This window comes from Ovis aries, chromosome 21, assembly GCF_016772045.2.
Source record: "Ovis aries strain OAR_USU_Benz2616 breed Rambouillet chromosome 21, ARS-UI_Ramb_v3.0, whole genome shotgun sequence".
In the NCBI taxonomy this organism is placed as follows: domain Eukaryota; kingdom Metazoa; phylum Chordata; class Mammalia; order Artiodactyla; family Bovidae; genus Ovis; species Ovis aries.
In genome coordinates, this window is record NC_056074.1 from 44,230,489 (window position 1) to 44,251,359 (window position 20,871).

The 20,871-nt window shown below is 58.7% G+C and overlaps 1 protein-coding gene across 3 annotated transcripts in view; it reads right to left on the bottom strand.

The window, feature by feature from the left end:
- The window catches only part of SHANK2 (SH3 and multiple ankyrin repeat domains 2), a 513,188-nt gene that overhangs the window by 275,649 nt on the left and 216,668 nt on the right, over nucleotides 1-20,871 (bottom strand). For all 3 annotated transcript variants that reach the window (XM_060404133.1, XM_042238158.2, XM_042238157.2), the window contains 2 exons: nucleotides 12,905-13,074; nucleotides 6,362-6,475 (listed from right to left, as the gene is read on the bottom strand). In XM_060404133.1, coding sequence (XP_060260116.1) covers nucleotides 6,362-6,475; nucleotides 12,905-13,074 — 284 coding nt within the window. The remainder of the gene's footprint in view (nucleotides 1-6,361; nucleotides 6,476-12,904; nucleotides 13,075-20,871) is intronic.

Consider the following 20,871-nt stretch of genomic DNA (forward strand, 5'->3'; position numbering starts at 1 on the left):
CACCCTCAAACCTGAGGAGGCTTGAAGACGGCAACTGAAAGTTTGGGGTGAGCCCAGGGCAGGCCTGGGGCCTGTGGTGGGGAACAGGGAGGTCTCTGGAGGGCACTGGGGGTCCAGAGCAGCCCCAGGGGTTTGAGGGCTCCAGGGGCTCCATCTCACGCCTTCTGCAGGTAGGATCTTGTGGGTCTGGGGCACATGGGCCAACTGTGCTGACAGTGACCAGCCGTGGCCTTGGCATTATTCCCACCAGGTCACAGCAGCTGAAACCAGAGATTGCCTGGACTTCCGTTTACTGGGAGCAAGGAAACAAACGCTCAAACACCCCGTCTGCCTCAAGGATCGTCCAGCTTCCGGGTGGGGGGTCAAAGAGTAGGGGTCTTGCTGTCAGCAGAGGAGCCCCCAGTGGGCTGGGCCTCCTGCCGCCCTGGAAAAGAACCCAGGGCATGGGTCTGCACCACGGCCCGAGCGACCCCCTAAGGGTGAGGGGACTCTGAGGCGTCCGCAGCAGTGGGGCAGGGCCGTGAGACCAGGGTAAGTGCCAAGTAGAAACAGAGCTGGGGTGAAGAGCAGCCTGTCAATGCCAAGGCTAACAACACAGAATTGATTCTTTCCTGCCGGCTTTTTCCAGCTCTGGTGGAGGGGGGGCGCCTCAAGGACCCCAGAGCCGGCCAGTCCTCCTGCGGTCACCTCGGCCACCTCTGGAATGCAGGGGGGAGGGGCAGTTAGACCGAGACCCACAGGGGCTGGGGGGAGGTGGGGGGAGCCATCACGATACGGATCCACCCCCGCCGTCCAGAGTACCACGTGCCCTCAGAGCATCGAAGGGGTTGGCAGGCCATCACGGCTACTGGGGCACTGACTCTGTAGAATAAATGTGTGATGGGTGTGGGGGTCGGGCATGTACCTAATTAACTGTCCATGTCCTCCAAAGCGCCGTCCTCCACACACACACTGCACAGTTACATCGCTACCCAAGCACCTCGTTGTCAACTCTCTGGGCTGATGCACGCAAACAGGTGTGTCTGTATAAATCGGGACACACCTCCGTCTCTCCCGCATCGAAACAAGACCTCCTACAACCCTGCTCCCCCTCCGATGCTGCACATGCATCACCTGGAGCCTTCATGTCCTTCCCAGGTGAAGAAACCCACGCAGAGCCGTGCTCCCCTGAGGGAGGAGCCAGCCGGGAGCCAGGGGGACTGAGAAGGAGCCAGGGCTTCCCCCGAGTCCCCATCACTCCAGGTGGACGCGCATGGGGATTAGTCGGGATCCCGTGCTGGGCACCCCCTGGGGGGCTGCCCAATTGCAGGGCTATACCGGAGCACAAAGCGTTACAAGTCTGAAAGGGTCAGCCCCCGCCCAGACAGGATGCCACGGAGAAAAGTCTGCTGGAAACACACACGGTCTTAAGACGTCAGAAGCAAGGTCAAGATGAGCAAGTGCGTCACTTGTGAGAGAAATAAACCACCAAACTCTTCATGGAACTGAGTGGAGCTTATATTAAATATCAACAAACCACCCAACGACCCAAGGCCACCGTTTCAGTCTGTCTTTGGCTACCCTTGGCTGCTGGTCTTTGTCATTAGGCGACGAGAAATCAGTTGGTCCTGCTCACAGGCAAAAAGTACCTTAAGTAGGGTTCTCCATCGCGCCGTTCCTTCCCTGAAACATTCGCCTGTTGTTTAGTGCACGTGGGTGAGATTTGTAGCAACATGTTCGCTTTACAATATACAAAAGTGTTGTTTAATCACTGTCATGTCTGACTCTTTGTGACCCCGTGGACTGTAGCCCACCAGGCTCCTCTGTCCATGGGATTTCCCAGGCAAGAATACTGGAGCAGTTTGCTATTTCCTCCTCCAGGGGATCTTCCCAACCCGCATCTCCTGCATTGGCAGGCTGGTTCTTTACCACTGAACCACCAGCAAAGACCAATATAAAAGTGGTCCTACACCAAAGAGAAAGCTTCTCAGGGCTCAAGCCAGCCAACTCTGTGCAGAAGCAGCTTGCTGCATGGAAACATTTAAAAAATATCTTCTCCCGTCTTCTGGATTCTATGTATACTCAACATAATTTTCAACATTAAAAAACAGGCGCTATAAAAAGTGCTAATTGTGAAAAAAAAAAAAGAATGGAGAAATTGGACTTCATTTAAAATTTTAAAGAACTTTCCACTTGTTAACAGACACGGAAAATAAAAACGCTATCACAGACGGGGAAAAGTCTTTGCAACAGACACCTGATCGAGGACTGATCCCGGAATCTGTAGAGGACTCCTCTAAGCTGGTGATGGCAAGATAGAGCCCAGTTAAAAATGGACAGAACGCTTGAACCGATACTTTGCAAGAGAAGCTATAAGTAAGGTAAGTAAGTACTTGTTGCTCAGTTACTAAGTCGTGTCCGACTCTGTGACCCCATGGACTGCAGCACACCATTCCTGCAGCCTCTTCCGTCCTCTACTATCCCCAAGAGTTTGCTCAAATTCATGTCCACTGATTCGGTGATGCTATCTAACCATCTCATCCTCTGCCACCCCCTTCTCCTTTTGCCTTCAATCTTTCCCAGCATCAGGGCCTTTTCCAACAAGTTGGCTCTTTTCAACAGATGACCAAAGTATTGGAGCTTCAGCATCAGTCCTTCCAGTGGATATTTAGGGCTAATTTCCTTCAGGATTGACTGGTTTGATTTCCTGGCAGTCCAAGGGATGCTCAAGAGTGTTCTCCAACACCACAATTTGAAAGCATCAATTTTTTGTTGTTCAGCCTTCTTTATGGTCCAACTCTCACATCCATACATAACTATTGGAAAAATCATAGGTTTGACTCTATGGACCTGTGTGGTGTTTAATCACATTAGTCATCAGAATAATGCAACTTATACCTACAGTAAGAGATTCTCCACACCCATCTGAATGGCTGAAATTAGACTGATATTGCCAAATGTTGCTGAGAAGTGGAGCCACTGGAACGCTCCCACACGGCTGGCTGGAGTACTAGCTGGCACAGTAGTTTGGACAACTGTTTGGCAGTCTCTTATAACGTTAAACACACTCCTATCTGTGGCCCTAGGTGCTTCCCCAAGAGAAAGGAAAAGACATCTAACCAAAAGTCCATTACCTGGAGCACGCAGAAACATCCTGGGGCATGAATATACAATGCAACACTCACAGACAAGACCATTTACAGAGCCCTGACTTACACCCCTGCAATGGCATCCAGCAGCGTGGAACACGCCGGGCTCAGGAGTGCGTGCTGTGAGTTCCAGCTCTGAAGCAACCGCAGGCTACCCTGATCTCTGGTGGCAAGCTAAAACTGAGAACCCTGTGGAGACTTCCTGGAGACAGACCCCCACCCCCATGTACCTTGCCTCTTGTTTGTAGAAAAGCTTTAGCTTTCCAGGCCTTCCCCAAGTTCCAAAGTGCAAATTTAATCAGATAAATACAAAACCAAAGGGAAACAGTCAAGCCAGACAGAATAATAATAGTTTTGCCGTAAAACAAAGTCAAGGACCTTCAGTCCCTCCTCAAGGGCTATAGACGATATTCTGAGCCACACTCTTGAGCTGTTTTGCAGATGCTAAAACCCCCACCAGGCGGAAGAAGTTAACTGCATGCTGCCTACAAGCACACAGACCCTGGAGCGCACGAAGCCCTAAGTTGATGGTTGAGATTCCAGAAACATCAGGCTATTGCCTCACCGCCAACCAATCAGAGAGCTGCACATGGGCTGGCCACGCCCCCCACGCCCCTCTCCCTCGAAAGTGGGACTTTTGAACTTGAACTGCCCTTCTCCCTGCTTTGTGACGCCTTGCAATAAACGCTGCATTTTCCCTCACCACAGCCCGGTGTCAGTAGGTTGGCTGTGCTGCAAGTTGGGTGAGTGGACCCAAGTTTGGTTTTGGCGAAAGAATCAGAACCAGGGTGGCCTCTGGTTGGCAGGTAGGTGACGGGAAAGCAGCCAGAGAGACCGTTCTGGGACGATGGACATGTTTTCTTGATTGCAGTTGGAGACACAGGTGTACACATTTGTCCAAACACACTGAACTCTGCTACTACATGGCCATTTTTACTGCATGGAAGCCATCACCTTTATAAAAGATGGTGCTCAGTCGCAGTCTCAGAAAGCCTAAGGCAAAGAGAACCCAACAGGAGCCACTCTGGTCTCCCCGCCCAAAGTGAAGTGAAAAGTGACAGTCGCTCAGTCACGTCTGACTCTGCAACCCCATGGGCGGCCACCCACCAGGCTCCTCTGAGTTCTGTAAAGTGGAGAAAAGGAGGCAAAGTGAGGGCCAGAGACGAACAGCCTGAGGCCTGGCCCACAACTGGGGGGTTTGAGGACGGAGAAGAGACCACCGGTCAAGGGATGCAGTGGCCTCCAGAACCTGGAGAAGGCAAGAAAATGGACCGTCCCCTAGAGGTCCCACAAAGCAACACAGCCCAGCTGACACCACCATGACACCACCCTCCCCTCCACCGCACTCCTGACCTCCCGAACCGCAGGCTATCACACATGTGTTTGAAGCCACCACGTTCGTGGAAAAACTGTCCAGCTCCTAAGATCCTTAACCATAGTGTGGATCACACGCTATTATGGTTATCCACATACAGCATGGATTGGAAGGACTGATGCTGAAGCTGGAGCTCCAGGACTTTGGCCACCTGATGCAAAGAGCTGACTCACTGGAAAAAACCTTGATGCTGGGAAAGACTGAGGGCAGGAGGAGAAGGGGGCAACAGCGGATGAGATGGTTGGATGGCATCATTGACTCTATGAACATAAATTTGAGCAATGTCCAGGAGAGAGAGAAGGAAGGGGAGCCTGGCCTGCCGCTGTCCATGGGGTCACAAACAGCTGGAGATGACTGGGCAACTGAACAACAACCCTCCCTCCCTCCAGGAAGCTGGTATTTTCTGGAGGACGCAGGGAGCAGGAAGGCCCAAATGACCCTCACACGTGGTCTCTCTGGGCTCTTCCGTCCAGGTGTGAAATTGCCAGCAATACCAGGCACCCACATGCCTGAGTCTTCCGGTGGAAGCGTGGGAGCAGAAAAGCAGTGGTGCTGAAGCTGTTAACTGGGGGAGAGAGGGAGGGCTGGATTTCCTCCCGGTCAGGAGGGGAGGGGTGAGGTGTCCAGCAACCTGGAAAGGCAGGTCAAGCTCACAGGCTGCAGCCTTGCCCTTCCCAGACCAGAGAGGCTGGGCAGCTGCTCACAGGACAGCACAGGTGTGGGCCAGCAGGTGCTGGGCACTGGAAGGGTCAGGAAGTCCAGCCTGTACCAGGAGCTCAGAATATCATCGCCAAACCCATGAAAACATGCTCCCATCTGCCTGCTGACCACCAGTCCACCTGGCCTAGCATAACCAGTCTTCCCTTTCAGGGTTGAGTGAGTGACAGCTCTTGACTCGACAACCTTACAAGACAGCAAAGGTGACCATCCCCATCTGGGTTTAACCTAAGCAGGACTGTGGGAAGCTTGGCACAGACTGACACGCTCACAGAATCCCATTCTCAGAAAGGGAACCAGCTGGGCGCCCTCCATTTCCGCAGACCAAAGACACATCCCGTTTTTCCGTGCTTGCCTGTTCAGGACAGCTAATTTCCCGGTCAGGCTGGCCCAGCTAGAGCTGGACTGGGAACCTCAAATGCGTCAGGGCCACCAGACTGCCACAGATGCAGCAAAGCTCCTGGCTGCAAAGCAAGCGTGGCTACTCCTGCCACGTGCGTCCCAAGACTGGGATTCTACCAGAAGTGGGCAGGGCGCGTGTTGACCAGGCTCTTACAAGAAACCGCTGCTCTGCGTGGCTCCAGCGCATCCATCCTTTCTCAGCACTCTTTTACGTAAGTGGAGTCCTCTTAACATTTTAATCCACTCATTCTTTTGGCAACCACATTCAGGGCAGGTGTCAGAGCTGTACCAGGGAGTTTGGGGAGGGGCTGGAATGACTTGCTTCGGTGAGCACCAACCTCCTTCTAGCAGTTTTCATTGAGACATCAAACCTCAAGTCCTCAGGGAGGGCCTGGCAGAAGCCGGTGGGAAATGCAAAGCTGCCTGTTATGAAAGTTGGCGTGAGAGATCGATAGAATAGTTTCAAGCATTCAATCAACCCCCCGAAGCATTTTTCCAATGGCTCGAACGCATGGTCCAAGTTTCCTGGCAAGTGCACTGAGCGGCATTTTAACTACAAGCTTCCGGCTGCTCCTCCCCACCGCACCGGTTCCTGGTTCGAACAAAAGCTGGCGGGATGGCGTCCACCGCTCAGAGGATCAGAGATGTCCTCCTGAGAGTACCTGCCGCGCACTGGACATCGCCACCACGCCGACCCCAGGCCCGGGAGAGGTGGACCACGAGGGCGGGGTCCGCTTACCTGCCTGGCTGTCCCGGGGCTTGCCGTGGACCTCCTCCACACACTCTGCGGGGAACCATCCGATGTGGCCACGGGCGCTGCCTTCCCAGAAGCCACCTTCGCCGATGCTCAGAACTGCACACGGAAAGGGGCGGGGTTAGTGGGAGGGGCTTGGGGGATGAGGCCGTGAAGGGCGGGCGGCTCTGCTCTATTTGGCGGCTGACCACGCCCCCTTCCAGCGGGGGACCAGGGGCCTGGCAAAGCGTCCCTCGGAGGGGCAGTGCGGAGCCTCTGAGCCCCTCTGCCTGCTAGGCCTGGGTGCGAGGATGCACGCATGGGCATCCCGGCGTCCTCGTATCTTGCAGCACAAGGCCTGTGGCCCCTGTGTCCTGTCCCTTGGGTCCCAGTTGAGATGGAAGGTTGGGGGCCTCCAAGTCCTCATCATCAGTTATTTCAAGTGTCAGAGTCAGGGGACAGGCCACCCCGATGAAGAGAAGGAACCATGAGGTCCCGAGCTGGGGGCGGGGGAACAAGAGTCCAGGCTCACAGGATGTCCTAAGTTAGTTTGATGAAACAGAATTCACAGCAGGAGATGGAGAAGCAGCCTGCCTGGCAGCTACAAGACACCACCTGGACTTGAAGCGGGCCGGCCGATGCCCCACACGGGTGGCCCAGGCCTTCAGCTGGTTTGTTAATGAAGAACCTACGGATTATGTTGGTGCTACAAGCAGCAGGGGGCAATATACACGGCCTGAATATCCAACGGAAGGACTGATGCTGACGCTGAAGCTCCAACACTTTGATCACCTGATGTCAAGAGCCGATTCACTGGAAAAGACCCTGATGCTGGGAAAGATTGAAGGCAGGAGGAGAAGGGGATGACAGAGGATGAGTTGGTTGGATGGCATCACCGACTCAACGGACATGAGTTTGAGCAAGCTCCGGGAGTTGGTGATGGACAGGGAGGCCTGGCGTGCCGCAGCCCATGGGGTCGCAAAGAGTTGGACATGACTGAGCAACTGGACTGACTGACTGATAAGCAGCAGGGAGCCATTGTAAGAAAGGAGAAGGGCAGCGGGACAGACACAGCTGCTCTGCCTGCAGGGCTGAGCGCACTGGGTTCCCCTCCCTGGGCTCAGTGCTGAGTGCGGCAAGGGCCTCAGACGAGGATGAAGCATATTTGTTTTTAAACTTGACCAATGCTGAGCATAGGTGAGCAATGCAAATCCAAAGACAAGAGGGCCCAGGCACTGCCTGGACAAATGCTTGGGTTGTCAGGGATAAGAGCTCGGTGGGGAGGGTGGGGAGGGTCTTTGTCTCCTAGGCCTGGGATGCTGGGCTGGGGGCTCTTCCCGCCCCCCAGCAATGCCCGGCTCCCTCAGAGCATGGCTGTGCCTCAGAAGGTCAGTATAATCTCTGCAAGTCTGAAGCTTCTGTAAATTACCAGGGAGCCCCAGGCCCCAAGGCTGTGGAGGAGGGACCATGACCACAGACCTCATCTTAATCTCTGAGACCAGATAAAGGATGCCTAGGCCCATGAGTTTTGAAGGTCAACAGCACAGAGAATATCGGTCTTAAAAGTCCTTGCCTGATAATTCGAATAAATGGCCTGAACAAATGAGACGGGCAAGCCTTCCGCCGGACCAGGATGATGGTAATCCCTCGGACCACTTTCTCCAAAAATTGGTGCTGGTCTCACGCTCCGTGCAGCCCAGCTGATGTACACCACGGGGGCCCAGCTTGGACGTGAGAGGGTCATCACAGAGCACTGTCTTGGATGGCCGGCGGGGGACAGGGGCCTGCCACAGGGCACTGTCTAGCCAGTGCCTGCCCGCCCTCCTTCTTGGCAGCTGTGAGCAGGCCCCTGTGCTGTCGTTTCTATGGTCTGGGGGTGGGGGGAGTCCAGGGAGACACCCAGCAGCTCCTGGAATGCCTGCCTCTCTTTTTCCCACTTGTCAGAGTAGGAAAACGCTCCACAGCTCAGAGCGGCCCCAGGTGTGAAAGGACACGCTAACCTCACAGCAGGGACCTCCGGCCATCACTGGCTCTGCCTGCCTCCGGCCCCCTCCAGGGACCACACACCCAGACCCATGTAGAATCCGTACAGAGAACACGCTTCTGGGTGTGACTGTTAGTACAAGAGAGAATGACCAGCCGTGGACAGCTGACTCGAGAGCCGGAAGACGGGTGGGAGGACGCGGTCCACTCGGGGACCCTTCCCAGTGACCTTGGGGGACAGAGGAGCCACAGTCTGTGGGCGAGGGAGGGAGAAAGGGCCCAGGTTGGTCCTGGGTCTCTGGATCAGCAATGGTAGCTGGGGGTCCTCTTTCCTGGGGCAGGAGGCAGGGACGGGATGTGTGCGGGGTCCCGTCTGGACCAGGCTGTGTGTTAAGGGAGGGACTCACTTCTGTCCCTCAGTGAGTCCAGCAGCCAGGCCTGCTGGCTCATCCGGCCTCACCATGGGCCTGCACTCTGGGCAGTCTGTCCACCCACATCCTGGGGCGGGGCTTAATGGCTCTCCAGGCCACGTGCCCCGGGTACAGCGAAGAGGGAGCTGGGTTGGGCTCACGTGTGAATTCTTGTTCTAGGTTACTGAAAAGTCAACATGTCACACCTGGGAAGCGACAGTCTTCACTGTCCTTTACAGGCTGGCCAGCTCCCAGAGGCCTAAATGAACTGGCTGGAGAAGGTGCCAGGGAAGCCTCCGCCCCCAAAGCTGCCCCCAGGCCCAGCCTTGTCCCTCAAAGACACGCAGCCTCCCTCGTAAAGAGAAAAGCAATAATAACCACCTATGCTGGATTAGGCTGGCAAAGTTAACAGGCCCCCAACCCCCACCCCAGCCCACCCTGCCTGGTCACCAGGGAAGGACCCGACTGAGGGGAGGGGCTGGCCTCTGGGTTGAGAAAGCCGAGCCCCAGGCCCGCCCGCATTCTGCACCCACTCCTGGATAGGCATGGGCATCTACAGCACCAGAACTTCAGGCCATCATCACCAGGAGGAGCAGGACAGTGCCCTGTGCCCAGGCGCCCCCCAGCTCAGAGATGCTGGGGTGCACTTTCCCAGGGGTATGAGCTCAGTGTCCACTGGGAACACTAAGACCCGCCTCGTAGGGCTGAGCAGAAGGTGTGAGTAACGTGAAAGCTGCAGGTGGTCAGCAGGACTCCAGGGCCCACCCACCTGCCACCCGGACCCCGGAGAGACAGTGAATCCCGGGGCTTAGTCGGCCCGGTCTGGGGACTGCTGTTAGAGCGGCCTGCGCTGCTCACATGGTGGGACCCGACGCCTGCGGCCGGCAGCTGCTAGGAGGTTTGCACGGAGAATGTGAGCTGTACCAGCGGTGAGCCTGACGAACAGCAGGCACCGACGAGTCTCCACCTGTATTCTTCTGTTATCACCTCCGACACGGGGCCAAGGACACGCAGCCCCCAGACACGAAGTGAGTGACCCCTGGGCCACTTGGAGGGCTCTCCAGGCCCTTCCCAGGCCAGCTTGCTGCAGGTCGCCCCCCCGGGCCTGAGGGGACAGCGAGGGGGACGGATGGACCCATGGGGGATAAAAGCCCAGGGCTGCGGGCTAGCTGGCTTCAGAGCAGGGCAGGGCCAGGAGACCCAGTGCTCCGTATCTGGGGGCCCCGGCTGAGGCGGTGCACACAGATAGAGCAGACCATTCGGCCCCGCTTCACCTTCACACGAGCCACCAGACCCCCGCCCCCCAGGCAGCTGACTGCAGATTCAGGGGTCACCCCTCCAGGAAGAGATGCGGTTATTTTTAGCATCGCCGCCGCCCAAGGGGCAGCAGGCAACAGCTGCTCAGCGCAGTGAGCCCGGGCGGCCTGACCTTCCCAGCTTCCTCGGAACAGTGGCTGCCCCTGGGGGTGGCTCTCCTGGCCAGGGATCGCTGCCTGCCTTCCGCCTGGGAGGAGGGCGGGGGGGGGGGGTGTCACGGCCGCAGCAGGTGGACCCCCCATGAGAGCTGCAGGAGGGCCTGCAGGACCTGGGCGTCTCCAGCTCCTGGCGCCCCGTGGCCCGCCAGCTCTGCTGGGAAGGGAGTTCCCGGGCACTTTCCACACCCGCCCCTCCCTCAGCCTGCAAGTTGGGGGCAGTGAGAGAGACGCTGTGCCCACCACCGCCCCCCCCCGCCTCCTCGGGTAGTAACAGCTTTCTGAACTAACACCGCCGCGTCAGGAGGCTCTTGTCCAGGGATGGCCACGTGCTCAGCAAGGGCTTTTTAGCCGCCTTCCGTCTGCACTCGGCAGGAAGCCGCAGGCACACACCTCCTTGGGTGCCAGTCAACTAGTCAGCAAAGTCTGTGCCCTGTGGGCGGGTGGTGAGCTGGCCAGACGGGGAGCTGTCGCGGGGTCAACTGAAAAGTAGTCCACATGCAGGGGGAAAAAAAGTCTTCCCCACAATGGGCTCTGGTATTAAAGTTTCACACTGCAGGTCGTGTAATTTAAATGCGTATATTTTAAAAGTTAGCAAAAATATTGTGTTAAACTATGTAGAGACAATCAGGGGCTTCCAACGCTCAAAGGGCCCCCTGGACCCCACCCTCGGAGGCAGCCATAAACCCTGTGTGTGTGTGTGTGTGTGTGTGTGTGTGTGTGTGCGCGTGTGTGCTCAGCTGTGTACGGCTCTTTGCAACCCCGTGGACTGTAGGCTACCAGGCTCCTCTGTGCAGGGGTTCTCCAGGCAAGAATGCTGGAGTGGGCTGCCATTTCCTCCTCCAGGGGGTCTTCCTGACCCAGGGATCGAACCCTGTGTCTTACGTCTCCTGCACTGGCAGGCGGGTTCTTTGCCACCGAATGTGGATAGAAGTAGGTGGGCCTGGTTGGGAAGCATGCTCGCTGAGGAGAAAGGGGAGGGGAGCTAGACAAAGGAGCCCCTTCTGCACGTCTTGTGGGGACTCAGGGTGGTCCCCAGGGCAGGGCTGTCGGGGGGCACGTGAGGAGAAACCCGCGTTCTGAGTTGGCTGCTGAGCCAGAACGAGGAAGCCAGGAAAACGGCCAGCTGGAAACGAGCGGAGGTGTCCCCACAAGGGAAAGAGCCAGAGAGGGCCTGGCAAGCTCAGCACCCCCACATCTCTGAGCAGATGCAGAGCAGCTCAGCTCAAGTTGGGGACCTGAGCTGTCACCCAGGCAACCCTCCAAAACGAAAGAAGGAGAAGGAACTGAAGCCACCATCGCCACAACTTAACACCCTGATGCCCAGAACGCAACAGAAGATTACCGGACACAAAGGCCCTAGAGGCTGGGGCCTGTGGCCCGGAGAAGAGAAAAGCCGGTGAGCCTGACCTGACCCTCATGGAGAGACGACAGATGGCGATTTCAGAGGGACGATGACACCCACCCACGCTGGGTGGGTTAACCACCACGTGCTTCCAAAGGAGTGAAAATCTCAACAGAGCAACAGGAAGGCTTAGCAGATAGACAGAAACTATATTAAAAAAAATACACATGGAAACCCTAGAGTTTATACATGTTATTTCTGAAATTGAAAAATTCACCAGATGGACTTAACAGAGAAGAGGACGTTTCGAGGCAAAGAGCAAGTGAACTTGAAAACAGACCAACAGAAATGACCTGAGGTTAAAAAAAAATGATGGGAATGAAATGAACAGAGCCCCTGGGACTGGCTGACGCCACCAGATGGTCAAGTTTGCATGCATCTGGACCAGCAGAAGGAGCTGAGGGGGAGAACGGGGCTCCAGCTGTCCTCCAGGTGATGCTGGCCAGATTACTGCACCGGGTGGAGGAGAAAGCAGGTCACCGCCTGGTCAAGGCCAGATGGGTTGAGCTTGACCGACTGGGCCCGCAAGGAGCACACTCTGCTGCCTGCCACACGCCTTCTGGAAGCCTGTCCTCCAGCAGCCGGGTAGGGTGGGGCGCGCCCTTTCCTGCTCCCGCGGTAAGCTCAGCCACCCTCACGTGGCCCGCACCTGCATCCCCACCCCCAGTCCTGTGGCCTCCAGGAGAGCAGAGCTCCACTACCGCGACTGCCAGCCTCCCGCACGCGCCTGTACTACACCCATCTCCCTAAGGGCCTCACACACCTCCTCTCCCTGGAAAACCATCGCCGGCTCCCCAGGACCCTGGGAACAGAGTCTAACTTGGCACACATGAGGCTTTTCATCTCCATTTCCCAGGATTCTGCTTTGGGCATCCTTCCGTCTCACCCGGTGGAATGCCGCAGGCCCCCAGGCTGAACCAGTCTCCTGACGCCCCTCCCGGAGCCCCAAGACGTGTCTGAACCCATCCTGCGCTCGGCCCGATCTCCACAGCACCCACTCCTGAAGCCCTGGGAGTGGAAAGGAGCTGCCCATCGATGCCTCGCCTGCCCCTCCCCTGCCATCTCTGCAGTGGACTCCCATGCCGGATGGGCACGAGCTGACCCTCCTGGTGGACATCAGGTCGCCGAGGTCACACTGTAAGGACCACTCGAATCCCCGTTCCACCCTCCCAGGACCCCGTGTCTCCACAGGGCCCCCCACGGAAGCCGTGCCCTGGAGGTCAGCTGAGGCCAAGGCACCCCGGCCTGATCCCACCCCTGAAGCAGAGTGGACACTGACCTTTGACCCTGTCACCACGGTGCAGGGGGATCTCGCCATCGACCTGGGGTTGGTATGGCTTGACGACGACGAAGAGCCTCCCAGGCACCGCGCTGTACAGCTTCCGTCTGGGCCCCGGGTACTCAAAGGCGGACAGCACGTCCTTGTTGGCTCCTGGCGGGAAAGCGGGGCTGCAGCAGGGAAAGGGGGACAGAGAGAGAGAGGGGGTGTCACAGCCTGAGACGCAGCAGGGGTGCTGCAGACCCGCGGCCTGTCCGTCCAGGACAAGCGTCCAGCCCCGAGCAGTCACAGCAGAGCTCCGGGTTCTAGACAGGGCTGGAGCCGTGAAGACGCATTTGTGGTTAAAAGACGCAGGTAGTTCCAGCAATCCCACCTCCGGGAAGGCACCCAAGGAGCGAAAGCAGGGTCGCAGGCAGATATCTGCACACCCACATGCACAGCAGCATGATTCTGAAAAGATGACCCAGTATCCACTGATGGATGAACCGATGCCCAAAATGTGGTCCATCCATACGGTGGAATATTGTTCAGACTTAAAAAAGGGAGATTCTGCCACAGGCGTCAACATGAATGGAGCCTGAGGACATTCCGCTGCTTAAGGGCAGCCAGTCACAGGACAGGTAACGCCTGATTCCACCACGACAGGCACCCCGTGCGGTCAGATCCAGAAACAGGATGGGGCCGGGGAGGGGCTGGGAAGTGAGCCTTCCATGGGGACGGGGTTTCGCAGAGGACGGGTGCACGACAACGTGGATGTACTTAACGCCGCTGAACTGCACACCTGAAAATGCTTCCGGTGGTAAATTTTACATGCATTTTTCAGTACAGAGACTCCAGTGGAGCGGCAACTGCGGCAGGCCCTGGGTGTCTGCTGTCTGACCCATCTCACAGTAGGTGCCAGCCACGCCAGGGGAGGCATCACCCAGAACCCGCTGGCACAAGGTTCCACCGTCGCGGGGCAGGCGGCCCAGCCCGGCTGCCCCGGGGACATTTCACAAGTGGGACTTGAATGCGTTCCTGTTTCATGTGAGTATTTCACAAAGAGTGTGTGTTTCCAGAGTAACTTCCAGGCCGGACGCTGAGAGTGGATGCCTAACTTAACTGGGCCCAGTGGTGGAACGGAGGGAGAGACAGAGAGACAGTGAGCGAGGGAGAAGCACAAGCTCCCAGAGAAAAGTGCAAAGTGGTTTCCGTAGCGACATCCCCGACTTTGAGGCGGGTGACCAGGGCTGACTCCCGGGAGGGGAGGAGAGCGAGTGCTCATCAGGGCTGACCTTGAGGAGTCACACTGAGCTCTCCTCCGGGGCGAGGGCGGTCTTTAGAAGAGCCAAACGCATGTGGATGAACCTGGGCAGGGACTTACAGAGGATGCTACAACGCTTCCTGGAAAAGCGTGCACGTCTGGCTGGTGTCTCCCAAGAGGGCACCCCGCCTGCGACGGGGAGGATTAATAACCCTGAGGGCAGAGTCCCACATCGGGGAGCCACATCTGAGTCTCGGGAGGGGCCAACCCATGTCAGAAATTCATCACCATGATGGGTGGGGTCCCCAACCGCACTCCTTGGTTCAGATGACACACACCGTGGCCTGGGAGGCCCCAGACGGAACCTTGAGCTTTCTGCAAGTGTGAAACAGGCTTGCAGGGAAGCTTCTAGAATACGACGTGACCACTCACTTTGGGGACTTAATGTGAACCCCCGATTCCTTTCGGGCTTTGCTTTACCCACATCGGCATTACTGATAAATAACATAGGTTGCTTTTCGCTTGCAAGAATTCATGGAAGCGTGACAGTGCTGTATTTCGTTGCGCTTCTTGGGTTTTCGCTCAAGGGCATGACTGTGAGAGCTAGGCACGGGAGGAGCCCGTGTCTACACACGTGACGTGCTCGCTCGACACCATAATCTATGCTCATCAGGGGAGGAGGACTGACCGCCAGCTCTGCCAGCCTGACCCCAAAGCCCAGAGCTCTCCCCAGAACACGGGAGCAGAGGGCAGGCACGTGAGCTTTCCCGGGCTCACCTGGGCTCAGGACAGAGTGGTGACAAGCCGCAGCCCCGTGTCCGCATGCCCTCTGTCCCCAGGGGTGCCCCCGCCGCTGCCTGCCCCCCACTCTAGGTTTCTCTGACCAAGCTGAAGCCACAGACAGAGGTCACAGCATCCTGGAAAGAGATGCCCGTGAGCTTCGCACCAGGAAGCGCCAGGCGGCTGCCCTGCACCCCCTCACTTCCTCCCCCTCCACCAGGAACAGGTTGACACACAGATGCGAAGATCCACCTGGAGGCTCGGAGGCTCCCTCCTCATGGACATCACTGACCCTCAAACACCCCGGAGCCCAGAGCAGTGATGCCCGCAAGGGCCAGGTTGTGTGACCACCTCTGGTCCAGAGGTGACAGCTGGCAGGATGGCTGACTCACTGGGAGGAAGGACAAGCTATGCCCCCTGCCTGCGGTGGGAAAGAACCTGGGAAAAGCCAGACCTCTGGAGAGGACAGCCTACCTGCCTGCCCATTGGGATGTGGATCCATCCATTAACCTGCCTCAATTCAGCCTGACTCAGGGCTGGGACCGGAGGTGGGAGACAGCACCCTCACTATGAGGGGCTAAGCATCACCAGGCTCTCCTCTCCAGCTCCCAGCAGGGAGGATGGTAACCAAGTCCTGGGAACCAATGGGACTCAATTCCTCAGGAAGTGCCTCCTGGAGCTGCTCCACCTAGATCCAAGGGGTTTGGAAGACGCTTGGGGTCAGCAGAGGGTAGGGGTTCTTGGAGGACACCCCACCCCAGGCTCAGAGGCCCTCCTCGCCCAGCCTCCAAAAGTAGTGCACGGATCTCCCCTGATGCCGCTGCCCCAGGTGCTGAGCGATGGCCTAGTGGGGTCTGCTGCATGGGGCTCTGGGCAGGATCCGTCCGTGACGGAACACAGATGGAGCCCGCCTCCCCAGCCCCCACCCTCTCTGTCAGTGCAGCTTCCATAGCAGTTATCTCCTTTGCATCTGACCGTCCATCCACCCATCCATCCATCATCCATCAACTCACCCATCCATCCATCCCCCCACCCCATCCATCACGCGCCCAACTATCCAGCAGGCATCCAATCATCCAGGCACCTATCCATCCACTCATCTCTCCACACATCCGTCCAGCTATCCATCTCATCATCCATCCACTCACCTATCCACCCATCCACCAACCATGCGTCCACCCATCCATCCACTCACTTAGCATCCTCCATCCTTCTTACACCACCTATCCACTCTTCCTTCCAAATTTCTAAAGAACCCTGCCAAAGGCCCAGCTGATCCCTCACTATCAGATTCTGAACAAGTTAGTTAACCTCCGGAAGTCTCAGTTTCCCCATCTGATAAGACAGGATGATCTGGTGAGACCCAAGAGTGGGTCAGCAGGAGCCGCTCTGCACAGCTTCACGCATGTGAACACTCGCGCCATTACCACTCTGCTTCAGCTAAGAAGTGGGTGACAAGATGCGAGTGTCAGCCAGCTGGTTTCAGCCGGCTCCAGAGTGTGTGTCACTGGGCAGAGAAGTCAAAGCAAAGACAGCTCTAGCCTGGCAGCATTGGTTCAAGCCCGGGAAACCTTTGCTTAAGAACAGGAAGAAACTGGTCCTTGAAGATCAGCGTGCGTCCATGGTTCTAGGTACCAGCAGTGATGTGTGGTCCCACACAGATGCTGAAGCATCTTCCCACGCCAGGTTACTCTGAGCCTTGCGAAGCCCCATTTCACAGGTGAAAAAACAGAGGCTCCATAAATAATGCCTGAGGCACAGAGATACGGACCTGACCTCACATCCTGGCTCGCTGACCGCAGCCCTGGGCTGCCTGCAGGCTCCCTGCTCTGCTCTGGGATGAACTAGAAATCGGGGTGTCTCCCAGGTTCCAGGCTCACACCAGATGGGTGGACAAGAGGGTGCCTGAGGGAGGCTCTGGCAGAGAGCGGCTTCCAGCACAAGGCCCTGGCCCCGCTGACAGTGTGCCTGAAGCGTAAAAGCTCAGACCTCACACCGCCCCTTGTACCATCAGCATCGTCTCCCTCTCCACCTTCAGGCCGGGAAGAAGCACCGGAGCCCTCGGCCCGCATGTGGCCCCGGGCACCGTGGCCCCTCCTGGGCTTCTGGGGTGGCACTGGGGCCCGTACCCCACGCTCCACAGCCTCCCCACGCGGTCCTGAGCCCCACGCGGTCCTGAGGAGTGCAGTGGGGATGGACAACGACTGGATGCCCCATCCTGCTGGCCGGGGCACCGCAATCTGGGGCACGAGTGCACATCGGGGGCTTTCACGGACTCCAGAGAAGCGGGGGACACTGCCCAACACCCCAGGGGCCCCCCGGCCACCAGCACTGGGGGCCTGCCTGCTTACACCTCCAAGGCCACCCCAGCCCCAGGGAGCAGGGGGCAGGCACAGAATCCCCGTGGGATGGGGGCAGGCACAGAATCCCCGTGGGATGGGGGCAGCCTGGAAGGCACCTCTTCCCTGAAAGCTTCCCCTGGTCTGCTCTGGCCACCCGGGACACCCTGCCTCTCCCTGACGCCTGGCTTGCCCCTTTCTCCACCCTAGGGGGCAGCCCCCCTCACCCCAGGAGGGGTGACCTGCTCGAGCTCTGACTCCCAGGGACTCTGTTAGGGGCTCCCCGTCTTTGACGACAGCTCTGGGGCTGACTTGTCTCTGGGGCATCCACCGCTGCGCCCGAGGCCAGCCTTCCTGTGCGTTCACGCCCCCAGGTGAGAGCAACCCCTGAGTGTCAGCCGTGCGGGGGAGCAGAGTGATAGGTAAGGGCAGCCTGCGTGGCACCCGTACCCAGCTCCCCAGCAGGCGGGAGGCACCCGCTCCCCCGGGCGACCCTTCCCCTGGTCCCGCTTCCGTGCCAGGGGGCCAGCGCCTCGTGGACCCTCCGCTTCTGATGTGTGGGTGACATGCCCCTAGCAGCCTGGGTCAGGTGGCACAGCGAGGGGGCAAGGGACAGCCCGGCTCACCCTCACCCTCTTTCTGGGTCTATGTGGCCGAGGGAGGGAGCACCCCGTGGCTCTCACGGAGGAGCCGGGGCCCTGCACCCTGGAGGCGCACAGCTCCGCCCTCCGGTGCCCGTGTCCCCAGGAAGGGGGCAAGGGTGCCTGCAAGTGAACAGAGATGCAATCCAGAGGGACCCCAGGGCGCCTTCACCCCTCAACCTGCCCAGCGGGGGAACAGCCCCTGGAAGGGGTGTTCGGGGCAGGGTCCTGCCACCCCAAAACCTCGGGGAACCCCAGCTCGGCCCGCACAGCCTGATTCGGGGAAGGAAACGAGAGCAAGGTGCGAGGCGGACTTGGCCAAGCCCCTGCCGGGGTCTGTCTGGCGGCAGGAGCCTTGCCAAGCTCTGCCCACCTGTGCGGCCGGCGGGGGCCGCTGTCTCCCCGTGGGCGGGAGACCCGGCCAGTGAGCCTCCCCGCCTGCATGCAGCGGGCTTCCTCTCTGCTGAGCCAAACCCACCCGGGAACGGCTCCTTTGACGGGAGAGCGGCCCGCACGCTCCCCGGGGCCGGTGAGGCCAGGGTGGCCCTCAGGACCAGGGCCCGGGCTTTGCAAAAATGCATCAAGAGCTGCTCTGAGAACAGGGCAGCCGGGAGGGGTCCTACTCCTCTCCACACTCAGGGGGTGGGCGATGATGGAGCCACCCGGCAAAGCCCCTTCTCAGGCTGGTTCTCGGGGACCTGGACCGGCCATGCCAGTGAGCACCGCTAGAGGGCGCCTCGGCAGGTGCGCGCAGAACCTCCAGGTGAGGCAGGACGCCGGCCAGGGTGGCGGGTACACGGGCTCCCCTCCGCTCTGGACAGCTCCTCCCTTTCCTGCTTGGCACTAGGGTCCACTGGCTCTCAAGGGTGGCTCCCGGAGGAGGCCGACCCAGACCGGGAGGCTCAGTCAGAGCCACAGGGGCCCAGGGATGGGTGAGGAGACGGTGGGGGAGGCCGTCTACACCTGAGGTTGGGCCCGAAGCTGGTTCTGGCCACACAGAGGTCCCCGTCACACGCCTGGCTGAGGCTTCCAGGGCCTCAAGTGGGCACCAACAGGGGCCCAACAGAGAAGTAGAGGCCCAACAGACTGCACCTGCAGGGGCGCTGAGTGGCCAGCCTTCTCGTGGGCAGCGAGAGAGCAAGGAGAGGGCATGGTGGGGGGCGGCCAGAGGGGACCCCCCAGGTGCTCGGGACACTAGGACTCGACGGACCTGCTGCTCTCTGCTTCCTCTTAGCCCAAACCACAGCCATCACCAGGACGACCTTCCTGTGCCCGCCCCGCAGCGGCTGAGGGTCTTTCAAGATGTCCTTGGCGACGATGACACTAAGTAGCCAGCACTCCTGGATAACTTAGTGAGAGCCACATCCTAGCACGCGGCAGCTGCTACACTCAGCTTCACCCTTGTCACAAACCCATTAGACCCTCTGGCCATACAAGAAGACAGAGGCACTGAACGGACAAGCAACTAGCCTAAAGTCACACAGCAGGAGGGAGTCAGAGCTGGACACGACCAGCAGTTTGGTGGCCACCCACTGAGGCAGGACCTTGGGACAGAGGGGTCTGTGTGGGCCCGGGGCTCTCCTCGCCACGACTGGAGAGTGCCCCCAGTCCGCCTCCAGGGTCTTCGAGAGCCAGAAAGCACTCTGGGGCTGCCGGCCACCCCGAGGCTGGGAGCCAAGTCCTCCCTCCAGAGGCCCTGTCTGTTCTGGGAAAGCGCTGGGCTCTGAGCCGCCACCCCCTCGAGCCCCCAGGGCTGCGCTGCAGTGCCTGCGCACAGGCCTTCCATCACTGGGGCAGCGTGTGTGGCCACTTTCACATCTGAGCATGGGTGTGGAAGCAGACAGCTTGCACGCAGCTCAAATGCCACCATCATCCTGGCAGCCCCAGGAGCCAGGGCTCCTGGCAAGCTCCCACCAGCACGGGGTGCGGGGGTCTTGGGGGCAGGCCCCCCGTGGGCTCCTGACAGGACGCAGCGGCTGTCATGGGTGAGTGAATGGTCCTGAGCAGATGGACAGGGGCCAGGCAGGCCCTGACGGCTGGGGAGGGAAGGATGGGAATCGGCGGGGAGGGTGGGGCTGGCTGGGCCAGGACCACAGCCCCCCAGCAGGGATGAGTAGCCAGCGGCATCAGTGCTGAGAGCCCCGCATCCCGGCAGCCTCTCTCTCCTGGGGCAACCACAGCCGGGGTGGCAGGAACCAGGAGGACACAGAGCTGAGCTGCGGCTCCAGGCCACTGTGGACTGCGGGCTTGTTACACACGAGGACCGCCGTGCAGTCACGTGTTCGGTCTTGGGAGCAGCCAGGGAGCCGCTGTGTTATGGTCCTCATTTCACAGTCGCCGAAGACGAGGCGCCAGGTGTAAGCAAGGGGCCAGGAGGAGTCCAGGGCACGTGCTCAGAAAGCCCCGAAGGGGCACTCAGGACAGGCTGGGGCTGTGACCGTCACACATGCACACACACACAGACACGCATGCACACCCAGACACAAACGCACACACAGACACACAAGTCCATGCAAACATGTGCACCATCACACCCAACACACACAGGCATGCACAAGGCTCACCCAGAGACGCACACCTCACACACACACACGCACATGCTCGGACATAGAAAGTGCGGGAAAACGCACACACACACACACACACGCGTCTAGATACAAACACAAAAATGCAGGCACCCGAACACACACACACAGTGGCACAGACACACAGACACACCAGCGCACACACGCTGACCACACGGGCGCAAATGCACAGACACGCACGCACACCCCGCACAGGGACGCCAGGGACAACCGGACGGGCGCTGCAGCGCGCGATGCTGGCCTCTCTCCACGGCCGTATTTTCTCTGAAGCTTTTGCAAGTCCTCGGCCACCCTGCCTTCAAGATCTTATTAGATTTCATCCTGGAGGAAGGGGACCCACTCTCTTTAAAATCACAGCCATAATTCCAGCTAACTGTGT